Genomic DNA, 14493 nt, shown 5'->3' on the forward strand with positions numbered 1-14493 from the left:
ATAATACTACAAATTAGGACTATAAAATTAATCTTGAAGGAGTATATAAAAGAAAAAATATTTAGAAGAACTAATAATAATTATAATAAAGTTCAAAATTTAAAGGGATTTTTTATAAAAAAATAAAAGTGCAGGGATCACCCTCTAAAATATTACCGTCCCTATAGTGATAATAATATTTCAATTCGATATAAGAGTTTCAGATTCGGTTTCACTCTTTATAAAAATGAAATAACACACACATCATTGTTATTAATTATTTTTACCAAAACGGGCCATGCAGATTAGTTAATACTCACAAACATATATTTCATATTTTTAGAATATTGATGTAATACAATTTATGCAAAAAAAAAATCCTCATTCATTCATTCATCATATGCTTGTTTGAATATGACTTCATGTTTGTGTTAATTCATTATTGTTCTATAGATACTTGTTTTGGTTCAATTTTAATTTTAATTTAGTTTTTAATTCAAAGCAAATAAGAAAAATAAGAATTTTGCCATGTTTTGAAGATGCTGTTGTTAGAATTCCATTTTAATTAAATTTACAAATTAGGCTAATATTTTCTATTTAATTTCAGTTTTCCAAATTTTATTCAAAAAACAAAATCATGCAAGCTTCCCAATAATTTATGTCAAAGTTAAATTAGTGGTGGACATTTCCAGTAATTATCTGTCATCAGAAAATCATGCATGCCCTGCTATTTTTTTTTTAAACTCTTTTTAAAAAAAAATAGGTCAATTCAACTCATTAGGGTAGAGATGAAACATAAAAATCAAAAATAGGGTACAATTGAAAATTTTCCTAGGTCATTGTATAAATGAAAAAAAATTACAAGGTGGGTGGTTTTTAAGTAATTAGTCCTTAAAGGAGTAATGTGGAGAAATTTTTTTATCATCATAATTATTTTTAAGAATTACATTTTAATTATATCAAATTGATTTTGATTATTATCACATACAAGTCATTGAACCATTATTGTTTTTCTTGTGTTTGCCTTTCTTTAATCATTCGGATACATTTGATTACAGTGTGTCATCATTCAAAGACCGTCATGTGAATAAAATTTATGTTCTATTCAATTAGAAAGATCGAGTTGGCTACAATTAAAATAAAATCTTTTAAATTAAGTTATAATTAATAAAATAAAAAAACTACTAAGTATTAATAAAAACGATAAATATTTGAAATTATTTAGTCATTAGGCCCGATTTAAATCCAAAACCTATACCACATAAAATCAATAAATATTCACCTCAATTTCATTATTGATTATGGCATAATTATAAAAAGAGTGCGTGCTCTTGTTCAAAATTTTCATTAAATCCATAAACATACAAATTAATGACTTAAGATTTGGAACATTAATTAGTTCTCAATCAAAATCAAGCATGCTCAAATCAATTCGTGTTTCATCCTAATAAATTTAATTTAATTATTTCCTATATAAATATTGGTTTATTTAGATTTAGCTACACAAGTTGTTGAGTGTGCAAAAAGAAAAATGAAAAGCTTCTATGCAAAATTAGTTGGTAAAATCTAGTCTTCTTTAATTTATTTCTATCTATCTGTCTGTATACATATATATATATATATATATATATCTTTATTTTTTTAATCAATTATTTTTTGCAGGGAAGAAGAAGAAGTCAAAAGAACCAAAAGCTCCAAGTGAAACAATGTCATCAATTAATGAAACTCGAAGTGAAAAAGAGCCAAAAATTCGGAAGTTTATTACCGCAACCAAGTCTATGCATGACGGAGAAGGCAGTGACGTGGATAAGTACGATAATTTAAGTAATATCGGAAGATCGGTTTCCGAGATTAGTAGTCATAATGGTGATCGAGTTTTAGTTAATCGCGGAGAAGATGAACAATTCCATCCCTCTAATTTTAATCGTCATCGAGTTTTGGTTAATCGCAGGGAAAATGAACAATTTCATCCCTCTAACTTCAACCGCGATCGGAGTTTGGTTAATAGCGGAGGAAATGAACAATTCCGTCCCTCTAATTTTAATCGTGATCGAGTTTTGGTTAATCACAGAGAAAATGAACAATTTCATCCCTCTAACTTCAATCGTGATCGGAGTTTGGTTAATAGCGGAAGAAATGAACAATTTCATCCCTCTAATTTTAATCGTGAAGGACCGATTAATTACGAGTTGTATAATGAAGAATTGATGTATGATATTTGTGATGAATCAGGGCAGATTGAATTTTATCACAAATCATGTGAATGGATGAGTTATTCCTATTGGAATAATTATCAAACTCATGGTTGTGCCGGTGAGAAGCACCACAGGTGATTGTTTAGGGACTGCAATTTCTGAACTCTACGAAATAAATTAAGTGCTATTTTATTCAAATAAAGTTCATATGTGATTAATTTAGTGCTATTATGAGAAAATCATTTTATTTCAATAAAATTGGCTTTGCTATAAATTGTCCAACTTTGTTACTATTTCAACATTTCTTGAACATATGATATTATTAAGCAAAATAAGAAGAATATCAACTCAATTAGACCTAATGAGTGTCTAATATTTTTGGCACGAAATTATTCTATCCTAATTCTTATTTTATGGAAGTTTTAGATTATACCCTTTACGAATAAATTTACCCATTCGAATAAATTTCATTTGTAAATTAGGGGCGAAAATTAGATTTCATCGCTAATTTAGTCTCTTTTTTGGCGTTTTAACCGCGCCACCGATATCAGCGGTTTTATTAGTAAAATCCGTCAGTAACTTTTGACAGCTTATTTGGCAAATTGCCTATAAAAACTGTCGGCATTCCATCTCAAATTATCATAATTTATTTTTTATTGTGAAATCGGTCATGAATTAGTCAATTAGTAACATATTTAATTTCAGTTTGTAAATTACGTGGATACAAGTGACATGTCATCCAACATATAATTAAACTCTATTTCTTGTCAATTATATAATGAACAAATTTTAATTAATAATTTATATAGTAATATTCACATGAATTTGTTTTTTATAATAGATCAATTTTACACGAATGAACTCCAAAATATGGCAATAAATTCCATTTTCACATATATAAGCCAATCACAGTGGTCTGACGTGTCCACATTTTCCCGCCAAAATCCCTTCACTAAATAACTACCTCTCTCACTCAAGAACCCCTCCTAACAAACTTAGATTCCATTCTACAAGAACCAATTAAAACAATACACGTACTCACTTTTTTCCCTCCCAAAAACCTTCCCACTGAATAAGTAACCGCCTCTCTTCTTCAAGAAACTAAAACCAAGAAACTGATCAAGAATCAACAACAAAAAAGCTCCAAAAAAACTCATTAATGGCGACCAAATCCCTAATCTTCTTAACCCTAATTTCCCTCTTCCATCTCTCCACCTCCACCTCCGCCCCCACAAACACCGTTCTTGACGACGCCGTCATCATCCTCTCCGATTCCGGCTTCAACTCTATGGCGCTCACTCTCGAATTCGGCGCAAGAACCATAGTGCCGCCACCCTTGCCTGATTCCCTCACAATCTTTTGCCCCTCCGACGCCGTTTTCACTTACTCCGGCCAACCCTCTCTTAATCTTCTCCGGTTCCACTTATCTCCGTTCTCCATTTCTTTCAACTCACTCAAATCTTTACCCTACGGTTCCAAGATTCCATCGTTTTGGGCTAATCACTCGCTCGTCGTCACTTCCAACAGTAACACCGTAGACGAAGTTGAAGTTAACGGCGTCAAAATTAACGGGTTTTCCGCTTATGATGACGGGTCGTTGGTCATTTTCGGAATTGACAAGTTTCTTGATCCGAATTTTCAGATTCTTCCCTCTATTACACCACCGTCGCCTCCTCCGCCGTCATCTCCACCGCCGCCTTTATCATCACCGCCTTATCATCATATTCTCAACTGTTCTAATCTTGATATAGACGACGACGGTCATATTGATAGCAAACACTCATTGCAAGAAGCGAGTGAAGCTTTGAGGTCAAGAGGGTACTTTTTGATGGCTTCATTTCTTGATTTGCAGTTGACTTCAGAGTTTAGAGATGACATAAGGTTGACTATTCTTGCTCCGACTGATGAATCTTTAAAGGGTATTCTTGGTAGTAATATCAGTGAGTTTAAGTCAATTTTTCTTAGACATTTCTTGGTCTGCAAAGTTCCGTTGGCCGATCTCGGTCGAGTCGGGGCACGGTTTCATACGTTCTTGGATGGATTCATGGTTAATGTCAAGACTGATGAGGGTAATAATGTGACTGTGAATGGAGTTGAGGTTAAAGATTCTGAGATTTATGAAAATGATTGGCTTGTTGTTCTTGGGCTTGATGGGAGTTTGTTTGCTGAAGAGATTCCTCAAGAAAATCCAGATGTTCCATCTGATGGTCCAAGAACTAATTGTGCTTATGCTTTTAATGATTGCCGATTCTGCACAATCTTCTGCTCTCTGGTAATCCTCATTTTGATCAACTTTGATAATGTTATGGGCTGGATGTTATGTGTTATCCTGGTTGTTTATTCTCGTTGCGCGACTACGACGGACATGCCTGACGATAAATCTTCTAAGAAATGATGAAGGTTCATGCTGTTTAGTTCAAACAAATCGTTTTTGTGTGATTTTGGAGTTTCAGTAGTTTTGATGTAAATGGCAGTCTGTTGCTAATTGAATTGCTGGTGTGGTAATACCCAAATTCGGGTTTGATTCTTGCAATTTTGCTATTGATAATTGATATAGTGATTTTTTCCATCAATGTATATTTGCTAATTTTGAATTCTGATAGCTTTAGCAATAGATGATGAACAAACATGAGTTGCCAGATTGTAATCTACAACTCTAGCATTTCTTGACAGCTAAAACCATGTTTCACATCATTCCAAACCGCATTACAGAGTCCCAACCCCATTATCTATGTTGTACGGAAACTTATCGAATCATGCGTTTCAGCATTTTGTTTCGGTTTCACTGTTTTCGTATTATCGTTTCAGTTGCCGTGCGATATAGATTGTCACTGATGGCCTGGCTAGAGGTGAATAATTCAACCAACAAATGGCGTTTTCCTGAGCTTATCAAGCTTCTGTGCCAAAAGCACAGCAGTATCCTTCATTCCCTTCTCAAGAAGAGTTTGTTTCAGATGACTAAACAAAGCAGCCGGAGGCCGAATGCCCACATTCAACATCTCCTCAAAGTATTTGCAAGCTAGATCTAGCTTATTTTCATGGCACAAACTGTTGATTAATACACAGAACATATGCATACCAGGAAGGATCCCTTTAGCCTTCATCTGATCCCAAGTCGCTATGGCTCGATCCACTCTATCCATATTACAAAACATCCTAACTATGATCTCATAGCTACTTAAAGTCGGTTCACATTCTTTTTCACATAACATTCTCTCAAAAACTGAAAAAGCCTCTGCTGTCTTTTGAGCCTTTATCAAATGATGAAGAATTATATCATAAGTTCTCGAGCTCGGACCAATCCCACATTTCCTCATCTCATCAACCGTCCTATACGCCTCATCCATCCTCATCGACCAACAATAAGCTCCCACAACTGCATTGTAGGTCGGAGCCTCAGGTGCAAATCCACTCGCCCTTGATCTATCAAAAAACTCTAAAGCTTCACGCAGCCTCTTTACGGAACCTAACCCATTAATTAAAGTACAAAATATATGAGGACTAGGCTGGCAATTCTTAGCTTCCATCTCACGAAACAACACAATGGCATCATCATACTTCCGAGCCTTACAATAAGCATTAATAAGAATACCGTAAGTCACAACATCCGGTTCAAACCCCTCATCTTTCATCTCCCTATAAACCTCATCCAACTTCAACAAATTCCTCTCTTGACCCCAACCCTCCAGCAATATAGTATACGATTTAATATCCGGCGCAAACCTTCTCTTTTTCATTTTATCAAACACCTCGTGTGCGCTCTGCACCTGCCTCGACTTGCTCAAAGTATCGAGCAGTCTATTAAAATCCGTCGACTCAATGTCGAACCCAAACTTCTGAAGTTTCTCAAATGTATTCACAGCTTCTTTAACTCTCCTAGCTCGTGCATATCTCCTAGAAATCAATGCAAAAGTGTCCTTAGTTAATAGCCCTTTAAGCTTCATTTCAGAAACTAAATTCCATATCATGTTAAATTGCTTGATCTTGCCTAATGATTCTATCAAAGCATTGTAGCTATCAGTGGTGTGAATGAACCCTTTTTGATTCTCTGCCCATCTGAAGAATGATAATGCAAGAACGCCTGCATTGGTTAATCTTTTTAAAACCTCTAATACTAAAGGCGGTGATGCCTCAATTGGGAGACCATGGAGTAAAGTTTTTAAGGTTGAATTCGGGTTTTCTGATAATATTCTGCAGATTTTTTCTGTGTTTTGTGTGATTTTGTCAGGTGGGGTTTGCTCCAAATGGGTAGTAAATGATTGGGTAGTAAGAACTCGATGATGGGTAGTGTAAAGATGGAGTCTTTTGGGGAATTTTGATAAGAGATGCAAATTTCGACGGTGGCTCATTTTGAATGGGAGAAATGTCAGATCTTTCAAACCCTAATTTAGATGAACATTTTTTTAGGGTTTTTTTGTTGGCGGGAAGAGGCTAAGCTGAAGATTGGACCATTTTTAAGGTATATATAGAAATAAGAAAATCAGTTAATGGAAAAGTGATAAATGGTTAAAAATCTAGTAAAGGGTCACTATGGTTGTAGAGACAAAATTGGATAATATGAACAAGTTTATAGATCTATATGACCTAATTTTGTTCTTTATTCACCTATAAAGTAAATAATATTGTGCTTAATTGACCTAAGAATATAGAATGTTGTCCATAACGACCGAAAATGAGTTATTTTATCGGAGTCATACGTTCACTGACCGAGTTGATCTTTTACGCATTTAGAATCCATATCTAACTCTGGCACCGATCAGGAAGTCACTCTCTTTCGATTCTTTTAAAAAAATACAAGTCGACCTTTTTGAACCTGATTAAATCACAAAAAAAAAGTTAAACAGTAAAATCACCATATTCAGTCATTTTATTAATTTTTCAATCTATTTGTTAGTCATTAAGTTGTATATGTGCTTAAAATTAGTTGAATCGAAAACCGGTGGTTCAGCAACCAGTTAGATTTTATAAAATTTGGTTGTACCAATAGTAGGTTCGAATCATCTTGAGGACTAATTTGAAACAGAGAACAAATCAACTGAAATTATGATACAACGTCAACTGAGAACAAATCAGAATTAAAAGAATGAACTTCTGTTACAGTGTCGGAAGAATGCTAAAGCTAAACAACTTCAAAACTTTTGAACATACAACGGCTTGCTAAATCGGCAGCACGACGAGAAAAATCATTACTTTTATTGATTGAAACTGTCAAAACTGCCGCAGCCATATGGACAGAAACTACCATGACAGATTACAATCAAATACCCTCAAGTGAATTCACTTGTCCACCCTCTTCGATTCTGCCACTTCCGTAATATTCCTTATAGCATGCGATCGAGAGAGCCCCCAAAAACGGACCTAATGACCGAAGACTCGAGTTTCTAGGAATGATATGGACAAAATTCAGATGCAGAAAAGTGTGACTTCATTTGCATTGATTCATCTGTGAATTCCACTCATCAAGAAGGTCTCTGATAGTTTCCTCAAATTTTTTAGCCTGGGGCCCAGGCTTAACGACATTAACATCGCCCCACTGAGAGCAAGGATCCATCCACCAGCTTCTTCGGCCAGTGCACCATGCACCCGGAGCAGCTCGATTAAATCCACGCTTGAGGATCTTCTCATCAATCATATCCAAAATAGGATCATTGCTCTTGAACTGTCTCGCAAAAGCTGCTCCACTTTGAGCCATTTGATCGTAATCAGAAATGTTTAAAAAATGTGGGTCCATCTTCGGAGGATTGTCCCAGACCATATATCTTAGATCACTGTTTAAAGTAGAATTCTTAAATTCTGGTGCATTGCATATGACAGAGTGGAAATATGCTTCTTCAGATAATATCACATTGTTGAAGTACATAAGAAGCATTCGAGGAAGATTATCCCAACCCAGAATGCAAAATTCAAGAAATGATCGGCTCAAGATGATCCATCGGGAACCTGGAAACAGTTATTGCATGAAACATCCCGCATAAGCAATGATACTTGTAGCTTGGGTCGTTAACTTAGCACAAACGGCACACAGTATGAAGAGATGTTACCTGTGAACACTTTGAAACCCTCGGGTATTCCACGCTTCTCGGTAGCATAAAAAATCTGGCTCCTCCTCGCAAGGTAAATTCCAGGGTCAACAACAATTGGCTGGAACCTTTGAGATCTGCATCAAAAATTGAGCAAATTTCGTTAAGATTTGCTTTTGTTTTTGTAAAACATAACAGAGTTATACAGAAAAGGTTCCCTACTCTTTCCACCCAAGATCACTGGTGTGGTCGATGAAATTAAGGTCTCTTGTAATAGAGGAGAACACGTGGGATAAATCTGGGAGCAGATATAAACACGAAAAAACATCAGAAGTTAGAATTCTCATTTCTCATTCACATCAAGGAAGATGGCACAGCAGAACAAAATCAAAAAGGTGCACAAAAAATCTTCAATATCATAACAAATTGACATACACAAGAGCCTGTAATACTAAAAGTTGGCCAGAAAAGAAGAGACTGGAACAAATTAGGATTTTAAACAATTGAAAGCTAAAGACAGGTAAATAGAGAAGCCAAAAAAATCAGAAATTGGAAGTGAACCTGGAAAATAAACCAATAGTAATCTTCTGCATTAACCTCTTTGAAGATGCTAACATCTACTAATGATGACACCAAAGAGGTCAGGTACTAAAGAAGATTCATGCACTAAAAAAAATTTATAATCATGTTTTTGTTGATTATGCTTTGCCATTAGAGATGGTATAGCCTACTGAATTTAAAGGTTCCACAAGTGCAGAGAAGACATAATCTTCATGCGCTTCTAATGATGTAGTTTTATAAGTGAAGGATAGTATGTCTCGTAGATTTCTGCCATTTCCAAAAAGTTAACGTTTTTTAAATCCTTCCCAAACTAGCTGGAAAAATGAATCGGCATGGGGAACACTTCCGCCGGTTCTGGTGCCAGCGGATGCGGAATTTGTTTAAATAATATTTCTTAGAGGACCTTCTGAACAAACTTCATAATCTTTCAACTTAAACTCCAGTCATACATTTGTTATGCATTAGTTGGCTAGCAATTGTTTTGCTCATTTATCTCCACAGCAGCATATGTGAAAAACTTCAAAAGTGCACTATATTATCTTTATTGAATATCCCGAACAGACTTTTTTCTAATTCTTCCTGATACCATGGAAAACCATAGCAGATTCAATAGAAGCTTCAAATTCTTTGGGCTCATCCACAGAATTTGGCTTCATAGCTGGTATGCGATGTTAAGGCTTTCACTCATTTTTCACCGCCATTGACTTAATTAATCCTAGTTATCTTTGCGTAGAAGTAGCCTTTCTAAATAAAACTTTCTTCCCCACTCCACACCTGTTAATAGTGCTGCATAAAAGGCATCTACACTCTTAAGGCTATGAGTCCCTTGTTTGTTGATTCTATAACCGAAAAATCCAATTAGAAATACGGTTCAACACAATAGTTAGCCTACTCATAAAAATGACGCCTTTATTGGCTTGGTTCTATCCAACCACATTTTTCTGTCCAAGAGTTTAGTAGCTTTAAACCACAATAACAATTCCAGAAATAAAAAAACAAATGTAATCAAATATGTCAAAAAACCAAACTGGTAATGCATATACAAAAAGGGAAAGAATGAAGTTTAAGAATAAAGTCAAAAAAATATTGGCATAAAGAGTTAACAATTTGTTTCTGAACCAAAAAGGAAAATTTCATAAATTCAATTCTAATATTATTGGCTATTCAATTTAAAAATGTTGCAAATCAAAATTCCCATTAACCCAAGTAGATGAGAAAGAACACAATAAATTAGCATTCACTAATAATATATTCAACCAACTACACCAAAATCAAACTAATCCAACATGAAAACAACACACAAACCACACAAATTCAAAACAAACAAACCAAATCAGAAACAACCAAAAACATAAACATACCATCCTGAGTCAATAAAGGATAATCCAATGCACTCAATTCCACAAACCAGTTCCAACCCGATTGCACCTTCAACAAAATCGCGGCAGCGCGTAAAGTTGCAGCCAAATGAGAGGAGCCCATATAAACAAGCCGACTAGGCTTCCCAATGACATCAACATTAGCAAAAGACCTGATAGCAGGCACTGCATTCAAAGCCCCAACAAGCCTCACCCTCTCCTCATCTGATGCATCAGCACTCAAATGCAACAAATAATGGTTCCTAGGGTGATACACAGCCAGCAAAAGCCTAAGGATCCGGTCCCCATCGCCGCGGCCACCGGAGATATAGTATGCAAAAGCTGGAGGATAATGAGTTCCATGATGAACTACAGAAGGGAAAGATTTTGGAGAACTAATAGCAGAAATTGAGTAAAATAATAGAAATAAAAGAGATAAAAATGCTGCAGAGAATAGAGTAAAAAGCCATCTTTTCTCTGCTCCCATGGCGATCAACTTGATGATGGGGCATATGTAATTAATAATACCCAGATGAAAAATCAAATCAAAGTTCAGATTTTTAAGCTGAATTACAGGTTTTCATGGGGAATAACCATAAGGGTTGTGATAAAAATTGAATCTTTTTTGGGCCAAGTTTGAGAATTTCAGGGGAATTAAGTTTGGGATCTTGAAATTAGCTAACTTTGGAAACTCAAAATGTTGGGGAGAGAGAGATTTAAATAGTTGTATTGAAGAAAACTAGATCAGAAATGATAAGAAAAAATAAAATGTGAATTTTAAAATTGTTAAAATCAATGTTTTAAATTCACTCTTGTTTTTCTCACTGTTTTTATTTGGAAACTTATAACCAAATCTTTAGGGTTAGGGTTTTCAGGTTTGATTTTGTTTTTGTATTTGGATTCAAACTGAACAAAATGGAAATTTAGAATCTTTGTTTGTTGATGCTAAAATTTGAGTTTTTGTGATCTAATAAGTGAAGTTAAAATTAGAGACAGCTTCTAACTTTATGTGAGGTAACTACAGTTTCTTGTCCAAGATTTTTCACCTATGAAACCACTCGCTATGAGTAGGAAACATTTGTCGATATGAAATGTGGGATAAGATTATGACCGTTGGATTGAGGAGATGCCGGTCACGCTCTTAGAGAGAAGGTGGTTGGTTATATGGCTGATGTTATATCATTTTCATGTTGTAAAATTTATTATCGACCGACTGATGTAACGAGCCTTTTTTTTAACTTGTTCAAATATCATAGTTCAGTTTAATTTAGATTAGAATTTGGAGAAATTTTTAAAAAGACTCGTTCTATCACGTAATCTATATACTAAATCTATTATATTATAATACGTCACTAAAATAATAACATTATCATAATATCACCATTAAAAAATGTAAAAAAATAACAACTAAAAGTACTATGATACCACTATTTTAATGATGTATTATAATTTAATAGGTTAGCTAATGGATAACATGGTAAACTGAGTTTTAAGGTGAAATCTGATTGAACCAGACAAGAATATAATGCCAAAACTCAAGATTATGATGCTCTGTTGCTACAGATTTCACAGCTTCATACAGCATTTCTCACTAGTGGCAGAATCTAAATGTTCATAAGATGAACAAATTTTTAATTATAATATTATAAAGATATACAAGAAAAGTAGACAAAATTAAAAAACTAACACCGAAAAAATTATACTATTAAGTTTAAATTTATAAGGATGGCTATTGCCCACATATGTAGATCGTCCACGAATTCCACACACCAGCACATTTATTTCAAGCAATCAAGAGAATGAAAAACAAAACCACTTTGGAAAAATTATGGCTTCACTCAGATGCAGCATCTGATGGTTTGTTCAGACCTTATATTCTAAAAAATCGAAGAAATTCGTCATAATGTCATATAATAGACTTAACTTGTGAAAAATGGCTTCATGCTGAAACCAGAACGACGCCTTATTCTTTCTGTAAGACGGATATAATTTGCAGATACCAATTTGGTACTCTTGCTTACCTTCAAAATTGGTTCCTTCAAATCTTTAAGTTTGAGAATTTGTTTGGTGCTATCAGATAGAGTTGACCGAATCTTCATCACTGCCTTCACTGTCGCTGCTGCTGCTGCTTCCGCTACTGCTTCCACTCCCACTGCTGCTGCTCGAACTTGAGCTCTGCTCGCCCTTCTCCTCTGCATTAACCTGGGCTCTAAGGGCTTCTGCAGCATTGCGAGGCCCCTTGTTGTCTACTTCATCGCCACTATCGTCCACATCAGCAATCTCATCGTCCGTCTCATTTTGCTGGGGTACATTAATGTCAAATCCACCATCGCCTTTGTCTTCAGCGTCATCATAAGGTGAACTAGAACCAAAGATATCCTCTATATCTATATGATCTTCAGCCTCGTCATTCTTTTGGCTAGGAGAAGCCGTCGGTAAATTTGGCAAAATAGGTGCAGGCTCAAAAATTTCCTTACTGGGAGCTTTTGCACCTAATATTCCATATTATAAAGATTACTATAAGCATGAAAAGAATAATCACCCAATGCGGCATGTCTTAACAGATTACAAAACTCCAATGCATTTATCATCAACAATTCCAATTTTAAACTACTAAAAATGGTCTAAAAGAAGACCAGCGTAAAAAAATTCCCACTTGCTAGAAGATAGTTAGGAACACAATACAATAGTGTCTCAACGGTTAGTTGGCCTATGAACTGTAGAACAGAATCTAGCAGTTTATATTATCAAAAACACATTGTAGAAAATATAAATTGGAACACACCAAAAGTAACTTATGTAGCACGCACACGGATACAGAAAAACAGGACACTTGGACATGAAGTTTCATGTCCAAAACGCCAAGTTCCCAACACGTTTTCGAAACAGGATAGAATGAAATATCCGTGCTACTTAGAAAGTAACATTTCAATTCTAAGGAAAACATCAATAATCATCGCATACCTGGAATTGGTGAATCAGAAGCAACATCAATTCTTTCCACCTCAACCTGCATAGAAAATCACATATCTTAAAAGTTCACTAAAAGAATTCAATTCTACCACAAACAGTAAAAATCAAAATTTACCGGCACATGACTAAAAGCTGTGGTGTGTTTGGGAACATGGGTAGGTTTTACACCTTTCCCAAACGGAGGAGACAACCGAGGCGGCTCAATAACCGGACCGGACGCCGATGCAGCAGCAGAAGAAGCAGATTCACCAGGCATACGGAGGTGACGAAGCTGTTTAACAGCACGATGAAGACGCTCTAAACGGAAAGAATGGCCGTCAAAAAACAAAACGGCATCGTTTTCTTTGTAATCTTCACTACTACTCCCTTCAAATGTAACTTTAGGTTTTCCTAATTGATTATTCTGAAACTCAACCGATACTCTGTTCTCTTTATTCTTATGAAGCGATCCCACCTTCGTTTTATCTATCGACGCCGGCTTAAATTCATCTAAATAATTTAAAACAATGATAATTAATAATCATAATAAAAATTCAAAAATCTCATTTTCTCGAGAAACAAACAGGAACGAACTTTCGTTTTATCTATCGACGCCAGCTTGAATTCATCAATATAATTTAAAACAATAATAATAAAAAATTGAAAAATTGAATTTTCTCGAGAAACAAACAGAAATTAACTTACAGCGCAAAGTGCAGTATTTATTGTTGTTCGAGGAGTCGCCTTTGAAGGAAGGGCCTAGGTTTAGAGTATACCATTGATCGGGTTGTGGAGCGGTTTTCGGCTCTTGTTTGTTATTGTTAGCCATGGTGAATTTTTTAATCCTCGAATATCAGAGGACGATTGGATTTAGACTCGTCCGGTGATCGGAGACCGGATAGTAACCGAAGATTGATGACATGGCGAGATCCGATTCGATGATCGGGTGGTTTCCGTTCCGATGAAGCTGCAAAGCAGCTAATAATGGTGTTAGGGTTACTTTTTCGGTTATTGGAGACGACAGTGAGAATTTATTCTCTGTGTGACTGTGTTTGGTGGACTATCGTGAGGAGTTCATAAGGATGTGACACGTCGTCATCAATATTTTGGTGCGATGTGACATCGCCTGATTGGGGGTACGGTAGTTTTGCAGGATTAGACGCACGTGAGCTATATGGATGGTATTCACATTTGTGCACGTGCCGTTTACGTGGTTATAACAGGGTTAATTTACAAGGCCCATTACAAAGTTGAGTTGCACCATTTTTGGACCAGGAAAATTAGGTTGAGAGAAAGCCACAAAATTATTTTTAAAATATCATTTAACTTTTAAAATGCACTTTAAACTCAAAAATTTCATCTTTTATCTAGAAGAATATAAAATATATATATATATATATATATTAATACATATTATATGCCTTAATA

General features: G+C 35.2%; 4 protein-coding genes across 4 annotated transcripts; 1 reads left to right on the plus strand and 3 right to left on the minus strand.

The window, feature by feature from the left end:
* Positions 1 to 3333: 3333 nt before the first annotated feature.
* On the plus strand, positions 3334 to 4747 carry LOC126679841 (putative fasciclin-like arabinogalactan protein 20). Its single transcript, XM_050374847.2, has one exon. The coding sequence runs from the start codon at positions 3334 to 3336 to the stop codon at positions 4567 to 4569; it is 1236 nt and encodes a 411-aa protein (XP_050230804.1). The 3' UTR covers positions 4570 to 4747.
* Positions 4748 to 4840: 93 nt separating this feature from the next.
* On the minus strand, positions 4841 to 6625 carry LOC126679839 (pentatricopeptide repeat-containing protein At1g71060, mitochondrial). The gene has a single exon (XM_050374846.2). It carries the CDS (start codon positions 6521 to 6523, stop codon positions 5033 to 5035), a length of 1491 nt encoding a protein of 496 aa, XP_050230803.1. The 5' UTR covers positions 6524 to 6625; the 3' UTR covers positions 4841 to 5032.
* Positions 6626 to 7233: 608 nt separating this feature from the next.
* Positions 7234 to 11087, minus strand: LOC126682506 (beta-glucuronosyltransferase GlcAT14A). The gene is made up of 4 exons (XM_050378223.2): positions 10117 to 11087; positions 8417 to 8492; positions 8216 to 8331; positions 7234 to 8114 (listed from the first exon to the last, which is right to left on the minus strand). Exons 1-4 carry the CDS (start codon positions 10598 to 10600, stop codon positions 7600 to 7602), a joined length of 1191 nt encoding a protein of 396 aa, XP_050234180.1. The 5' UTR covers positions 10601 to 11087; the 3' UTR covers positions 7234 to 7599.
* Positions 11088 to 11713: 626 nt separating this feature from the next.
* On the minus strand, positions 11714 to 14128 carry LOC126683173 (uncharacterized). Its single transcript, XM_050379013.2, has 4 exons — positions 13771 to 14128; positions 13202 to 13575; positions 13078 to 13123; positions 11714 to 12605 (listed from the first exon to the last, which is right to left on the minus strand). The coding sequence occupies exons 1-4, from the start codon at positions 13892 to 13894 to the stop codon at positions 12187 to 12189; spliced, it is 963 nt and encodes a 320-aa protein (XP_050234970.1). The 5' UTR covers positions 13895 to 14128; the 3' UTR covers positions 11714 to 12186.
* Between the last annotated feature and the right edge of the window lie 365 nt (positions 14129 to 14493).

This window comes from Mercurialis annua, linkage group LG5, assembly GCF_937616625.2.
Source record: "Mercurialis annua linkage group LG5, ddMerAnnu1.2, whole genome shotgun sequence".
NCBI lineage: Eukaryota > Viridiplantae > Streptophyta > Magnoliopsida > Malpighiales > Euphorbiaceae > Mercurialis > Mercurialis annua.